The sequence below is a fragment of the Pinus tabuliformis genome, chromosome 3_1 (genome assembly GCF_031772625.1).
Source record: "Pinus tabuliformis cultivar Carrire ecotype Pingquan chromosome 3_1, CPIR1, whole genome shotgun sequence".
Taxonomy (NCBI): Eukaryota; Viridiplantae; Streptophyta; class Pinopsida; order Pinales; family Pinaceae; genus Pinus; species Pinus tabuliformis.
In genome coordinates, this window is record NC_142301.1 from 386,212,695 (window position 1) to 386,220,568 (window position 7,874).

Sequence of the window (7,874 nt, forward strand, 5' to 3'; positions counted from 1 at the left end):
AAGAATGGACTCATTTGCATTAATAGGTAACAAAAAGAACAAATACAACCTGAGCCTTGGTGTTGTGCAAGTCCTTCCTAGGGTCCGTCAAGAGTTCTCCTTTACTTTGACAAAGCACACCCACTTCCAAATAGAACAAGCAAAGATGGAAATCTCTCCTCACAAGCTTCTAAATGGGAGTCCTAATTCCTGCAGCATTTACCCTTAGAAAATGTATAGCTTCAACCTCTCCTCCTTCTGGCCCAATGCCTGTATTTATAGTGCTCAAGAGGAGGTTAATCAGGTCCACCATCAATGGGATAATCCCCTCTTTGGGTGGGATAGCTCCCTTATTGATGGGATAAGTTCCTCTTTGATAGGAGTGCATGAACCATCTGGAGGCACCCAATACACGTCGAACAACCTTATAGAATGCTCTAGAAATGACCACAAGTAACTTTTTAAAGATGAAACTTGCGCATTCTAACCTTTACAGGGGGACGCACATGTCCCTTTACATACAGAGCATCTTTGGACGCAGCTTTTGTGAACATTGGGAGCGTCCCCACAGGTAAGGTTGAGAGAACCTGCGTCCCCAGAGATAAATACATTTATACAAGACTTTCTCTCTTTTTTGGAGTTTGACATGGAGAGCAGAGGCATAAGACTTGCCTAAGAGGGTAGCATGACTGTTGATTGAGCCATACTAACTGTAAATAGTCATGGTGACATTTTTTAGTGTAACAGCGGTTCATCCTTCATCTTGCAGCAGGGAGGCTGGAGTATAGCCTTACCAGCATTGCACTGTACAGGTTCACTCAGGCCTGCTCCAGGATCATGTACAGGCCTCAGCATATCTATGGCAGGGAATTCCATGTCCACTGTGGGAGGGTTGGCACGAGGAGCTTCCTCTTCACCCCACGGGTTGCTGCAATGCTCCACTGAAACAGTTATGAAGAAAGTGGAATTGGACAAGGTACATGGAAGGCGGTATCTTACCATTGGGTGCTCAGTGTGCCCACATTCCATTCTCTCTGGAGGTTCCGCCATTCTTCCTCTGCCCGGGGGCCTTCCCCTCGGTCTTCTGCGTTCAGAGGATTCTTCAATTGAGGAAGAGGGCGAAGGGGCTCTTCCACTGTAGCTGCCACACTGACTTGTTCCCCTTAGGTGTTCACGCTGCATACTGAATATGAGCGGGTGGCAAGTGTGCACACACGAATTGTTCCTCTAAACTGGACGCCCAATCCCCCAACCAGAATGCGGATGGCAGGTTTGCAACACCGCCAATCTCCCAGGTTCGCAACCAAACTACCCGTATGCTCTCCAATTGCCCAAGTCGATGGCCCCTAAACCATCACAGTCGCTCTCAGAGCCTGAATGAGAGCCGAGACAACGAGCCTCCGCCACTTCCTTCAAGACAAGAACAGGAGCAGACGAGAAATGCGGGAGAATGTCTGAGAACTCCCGGCTATGAAGCGTCATGTTGCGTTTCTCAATGCAAGCAGTGAATGTCGAAGGGACATCTCTGCAGTAAACCATAACTCCTCTCCTTAAATGCTGCATGGCTGAATAGTTAGGGCGCGTCCTCCTGGTATATGTGGCTTGTCCGGGCGGACACATGCCCTGCGGACAAGCCATGAGCCTTATGCGTCTAACAACCACCCGCATCCGGGGGGGAAAGATCCTTTTGCACCAAAGTGATGCAGTCTTTTTTAAGTTGTTCATCTTCAACTATATCCAGGGGACCTGAAAAGTATGTTGATGTCTGAGAGACTCCTTGGTTAGCCAATCTGTCGGCTACCTGATTTGCTGTTCTTCGCACATGCTGAAAGGTAAGGCTATGTGGATTTGTAAGCTTTGCTTCCAAGGATTCCAACCTGCTCAATACTCTCCAGCTGGTTGCTACTTTGTCCGTTGTTGTTCTTGCTTGGATTTTCTTGGCTGCATTGATTAGGATGAGAGAATCGCCTTCAACCTCAAGGGGAAAGAAGTGAAGTTGCTCTGCAAAATAGATCCCTTGCCAAAGTCCTTCCATTTCCGCTACATTATTAGTATCTTTGCCGAGAGAGCCATAATAGATGTGCATGAGAGCGCCTGTATGACTTCTTATGTTTCCTCCATAGCCTGCCGGACTAGGATTACCCTTTGCTGCTCCATCAAAGTTGAGCTTGAAAGAGTTGAGAGCTGGTGGGGACCATGAGGATGGGGAGGTGGGGCTGCGAGGGGGACGTGTGATGACCTTTGCAAAGGTTGAAAGGTCAAGATTCCATTCTTTAAAAATATCCCTTTCTTGTTGCACTTCTGGCATATCAGTGTCAAACCAGGTTCTTATGGCTAAGGTTTCCTGGATATTTCTTTTGTAGATAAGCCACAGAGCGTCTATTGTCCGGGAGGTACTGTTGAAGATGCGTGAGTTACGCTCTTTCCATAGAAGCCAGTACAGAAAACCTGGAATAAGATCCCATAAGGTATTGAGGAGTTGGCTTCTGAACGGGTTCTTGCCCCAATTCCTAATATTGTCCATTACATCCTCGCTTCTTGGTGCTGCTCTTTTATTGCAGTACTCCACCCTTTCCCAGAGCTGCTTTGCTAGTGGACAGGACTCCATTAGATGGTTGATTGTCTCAGTGTGAAGATTGCAGTTTGGGCATCTAGAGGGCCCAATGAATCCTCGTTTTATCAAGTTATCCCAAGTAAGTATACGCCTTTTACTGAGCAACCATAGGAAGGTTGAAATTTTGGGCCAAAGCCCTGGAAGCCAGACTCGTGCCCAGATTTGGTCTTGATTCTCTTGGTTGTTTGAGTAGCGCAGCTGATGTGCTTCTTTAGTGGTGAATGTGCCTTTGTGCTTGTGACCCCATCTGAGCTTGTCCTGCTGGTTGGAGTAGCGTATTCTGCGTTGTGTGAGTTCCTGGTCCAAGTCTGAGTAAGTTTCGCCCTCCTAGTCCCTTTGCCGGCTGTTTGCGGGTCTCCATGTTTGGTAGTCTTGATGCTGCGTTTGCTGCCAGAATTGTTGCACTTGAATCAGGTTTTCTTGCTGCATATACGATTGCCAGAGTGGCATCTGGAATAGATTTTCCAGCTTGGGAAGCTGCTGCCACGAATCCTCCCAGAACTTAGCTGACGTGCCAGAGTGTATTTCCCAAAAACTATGTTCCTGTATGAAACGGCTGTGTATCTTAGCTGCATTCCAGATTGGAGAGCCTTGGGCGCTGGAGTTGATTCTGATTAGATCTTGCCATTGACTTCCCATAGCATACTTTGCTTGCCATAAGCGAGCCCAAGGTGAATGAGGCTTGGAGAGCCAGTTCCACCACAGTCGGGCTCCCATAGTGTTGTTACTTTGAAGTGGATCTCGAAGCCCTAGTCCGCCCTCTGTTTTGAGTTTGCACACATCTTTCCAATTCACAAGGGCCCATTTTCGATTTCTGCCCGTGGAGCCCCAAAGGAAGTTGCGCTGTAAGTTGCGAATGGCTTTGAGGACCCATTTTGGAGCTGCCAGGGTGGAGAAGAGGTACAGCGGCATAGCTTGAAGGACAGACTTGATCAAGACCAATCTACCTGCCATGTTGAGAGCACGAAAGGTCCACGAAGAAAGTTTTGATTCCAGCCTGTCAAGGAGGGATCTCCATGAAGCGTTTTTAATAGCTGAAGCTGAGAGGGGTGCTCCAAGATATTTAGAAGGCAGATGGGAAATGGTGAATCCCAAGATTCTGGCAATATTCCTTTGTGTGGAGGGGGGGGTATTGAAAAAGAAAAGCTGCGACTTGGAGGCATTGATGGAGGTACCAGAAGCATCGGAGTAGAGGGAGAGGAGCGATTTAAACATAGAGGCTTCTTTTGAGGATGGATGGCCAAATAACATGGTGTCGTCCACGAATTGTTGATGGGACAGCGGATTGAGACCATGTATTGAAATACCTTTAAGCTTGTGAGAGGCTATAGCTGCTTTGAGTAGTCTGCTGAGACCCTCAGCCATTAAAACAAAGAGAAAAGGAGAGAGAGGATCCCCTTGTCTTATGCCACGGGAGGGCCGAAAGGGAGAAGAGGGAGATCCATTCAAAAGAACTGAAAAGCTAGGGGAGGTAATAAGATTCATGATCCACCTGGTCCATGTTGCACTGAATCCAAAGGCTAGAAGCATTTTTTGAATAAAATTCCAACTAAGCTTATCAAAAGCTTTGGAGAGGTCGAGTTTTAGAATCATACCTGGTTTCTTGAGGATCTTTAAAGAGTGTATAACCTCATTTGATAGTATGATTCCATCCATAATCTGCCGTCCTTCCACATATCCTGTCTGTTCCGGAGATATGAGCAGGGGTAGGAGAGGTTTGAGCCTGTTTGCAATAACCTTTGAGATTAGCTTGTATATGACATTGCAGAGTGCGATAGGTCTAAAGTTTTCCGGCCTATTGGGTTCTTCACCTTTGGGAACCAGAGCTAGAAAGGTGGTATTGAGGGACGGGAGGATCCAATGCATACTTCTGGATTCTTCAACCAGATTCCATACTTCATTCTTGATGAGGTCCCAGAATTCGTGGAAAAAATTGGCCGTGAAGCCATCGGGACCAGGCGCTTTTCCATCCTTGAGTTGAGCCATGGCTTCTTCAACTTCTTGCAGGGTCGTGGGCTGGAGTAATCTGTTGTTGTGATCCTCAGTTATGATGCTTGGAATGTGCTGTGTGATGGCCCGAATTGCTGCTTCCCTGTTCTCAATGGGCTCCGTTAAGATTTCCTTAAAATACCCTGTGAATTCCTTTTCCATGTCCTCATGCTTTTCAATTCTTTCGCCTTGTTGGTTGTTGATGAACGCTATATTATTATGCATTCGCCTTTGAATGGTGGTCTTGTGGAAGAATTTTGTATTCTTCTCCCCTTCTTTGAGCCAGTTGATTCTCGATTTTTGCCGCCATAGTATTTCTTCTTGCCTCCTACGTTCTTCGATTTGGTTCCAAAGTTCCTGTTCCTGTTGTGCTTGTTCTTCTGTTCTGCCTTGGAGAATGAGATTTTGTTGGAGTTTGCTCATTTGCTGCTCTAATTGGGAACGCTTCTCCTGAATGTTGCCAAAACTTGTGCGATTCCAGACTTTGAGGACATATTTCAGATTTTTTAGCTTTTGTTGGAATTGATACATTTTGGCCCCCTGCGGTGGAATGTAGGCTGCCCAAGCGTCGCTGACTACCTTTCTGAAGGTGTCATTTGTGAGCCAGAACACTTCAAATCTGAAGGGTCTGTTGCATTGATTGCCTGGTCTGGACCATTGAAGCAAAATTGGCCAGTGATCAGACCCGCCATGGGGAAGGATGGAAGCATTGAAATCCCCTCCTGGATGGATTGCATTGTCAGAGAGAAAGAATCTGTCAAGGTGGGAGGCTATGTGTTGAATGCCTCGTCGTTTGTTTTTCCATGTGAAGATTCCATTAGAGGTAGGAATGTCCATGAGGTGATTGGTTTGAATGAAATCTTTGAGGCTTTCACTGTCACTTTCGAGCCCAATTCGGCCTCCCTGTTTCTCTGCCATGGAAGTTATTATGTTGAAGTCACCGCCCCCGATCCAAAGCGGGAATTGTCTGTTTTCATTGAGAAGAGCGAGCGTTTCCAGAAGTTCTATTTTTTGCTGCACTATTTGAGGAAAATAAACATTTGTGATATGACCATGTATGCCGGTGCCCACGAGGTGGAATGAGGCTTGAATAAGATGGAGTGTGGCGTGGAAGTCATATAATGTAATGATCTGAGGGTTCCATAGGATAGCTAAACCACCTGAGGCTCCGGAGGCATCAACAGAGATGGCCCTACTTCCTACCCAAACTTTTCCACGGATTCGTTCAATAGCATCAGTGTTGCTTTTGGTTTCTTGCAGAAAAACTATGGTTGGTTTTTCTTGCTGAATCAAATGTTTGATCATTCTGTGTTTTGAGGGACTGTTGAGTCCTCTCACATTCCATGATATTAACTTCATGTAAACTGTGATTTGGGTTTGTAGAACTTTGTCAACTTAGGGAATCGCCCTGATTCCATAAGTATTTCACCTATTGCTATGGTGCGCTGGAGGTCTGTCTTTCGTCCCCTTTTCTTGAGATCCTTGAGTAACTTTTTTCCATCCCATGGACTGCCTCCCTGGATGCCCAGGCTTTTATTATGCTGCGCCTTGGCTAGGACTCCTTCCAGCTTGTCGATTTGCCAAGGTTGGATGGAGTTGTATTCTTTTTGTTTGCATGCTGCCTCAAGTGTAAAGATATCTAATCCATCAATAGTGACATCTGCTTGATCTTCTTCCATAACAGTAGTTTCACCTAGAACTTCCTCATCCTCTTCTTGCTGAAGCCTGAGAGCCAGAGTAGTATCGGTTTCCATATCGGCATCCTGCTGCTCATTATCCACTGAGGTTTGCTCTTTAGAGAACGAGAGGGGACTGAATCTTGATATGGATTTACCTTTCTCCAAAGAAGGGCTGGGAGTGGGTTTCATTGGATCAGGGTCAGAGGACTGCAAGGGATCTGAGTGAGGGAGGGAGGAAGATGGCGCAGAGGGTTTGTGAGGGGATTCAGAACTGGGATGATCATTTTTTTCATGCGTTGCAAGAACAGAGAATTTGTTCTGATGGTCCGTTTTGAGAGTGTTGTCAATAATTGGCTGACTCTTTTTGGCATGCCTGCGGCGGTTGGGGATTTTTATGAATCCTTCAGAGTCTATATCAGAGACAATAGCAGCTGCTTTGGACTGGGAATTTAAAGGACAGTCACGGAATAGGTGGCCGTGCTCATGACATTTACGACAGCGGAAGGGAATGTGTTCATAATCTAAAGGTTGAGTCCATTCATAATCATCATGATAGAGCTTTACCGTATCCGCGAGGGCTTTGGTCAGATGCATCTGGACGCAGATCCTAGCATATGAGGTGTACTTGCGAGTTTTTGTCTCCACTGCAACTCGGATGAAGGTGCCCAGTTTGTTGCCTATGTCCGCCAGTGTTTCTTCTTTCCAGTATTCTGCAGGGAGGGAGTACATCCTGATCCAGACGGGTGCCCAACTGAAATCCTCCTTGTCGGGATTGAATCTGGGTTTCCATTCGGTGAGATAGAGGCCTGAAGAGTTGAAGAAGTACGGCCCTCCTTCGAATATCCTCACTCTGTCCTCTACACAATGAAATATAGCTGTAAAGAAGCCCTTTGGTCCTAGTTGCAGAGTTATTTGTCCTTTGGGCTTCCACTTTGAGGCTATCCAGCCTTGTAAGGCTTTTTCCGTAGGCCAGAAGCCTAAAAATTTTCCTATGAGTGCATGATCTTGCATGTACTGGATTTCACCATTGATGCGGTGGCTGGGCAGGTCCACCTTGATGGGTTCAGCAGCTTTTGGTATGCAAGTGGCCGAGGATGCTTTGGGCTGAGTCACCTTGGCTTTATCATGGGTCTCTTTGTCAGCTTTATCTTCTTCTGTCGGGGCCGTATGAATCCTTGCCTCAGCTTTCTGATTTTCGCCATGTCCTGCATCTGGGTTAGCGTCAGAAGGTTGCAAAGGCTGAGAGTGCTGGGTGTTGTCAGAACTCGCAGAGTGTTTTGGAGGGGGAGCAGAGCTCTCCCCTCCTCCCGCCATGTCCATTGCTATCGACCAGCAAGGGAGCGACGGCTGTAGCAAGGTAATCAGTCAGAGACGGCAGCTAGTTAGGGTTTGGCTGCAGTGTTCAGGAATTCACATCAGAGCAATAATCATATCTTGTTGGACCCTCAGACCCATAATATTATTATAAAGCCTATTTACATATTAAGAATTAACAAGGTAAAAGAAGAGGTAAATCAAAATAATTAGGAATCTTTTCCATATTATTTAAATTTATATATTACTCATTTTTACTATTTATTTATAATAATAATAATAATTTAAAATAAAATTAA

General features: G+C 46.1%; 1 protein-coding gene across 1 annotated transcript; it reads right to left on the bottom strand.

Annotated features, from left to right (window-relative positions):
- Positions 1 to 2,804: 2,804 nt before the first annotated feature.
- Positions 2,805 to 7,581, bottom strand: LOC149187347 (uncharacterized). Its single transcript, XM_089409637.1, has 4 exons — positions 6,826 to 7,581; positions 6,012 to 6,702; positions 4,462 to 5,847; positions 2,805 to 3,070 (listed from the first exon to the last, which is right to left on the bottom strand). Exons 1-4 carry the CDS (start codon positions 7,579 to 7,581, stop codon positions 2,805 to 2,807), a joined length of 3,099 nt encoding a protein of 1,032 aa, XP_089265763.1.
- Positions 7,582 to 7,874: the final 293 nt, after the last annotated feature.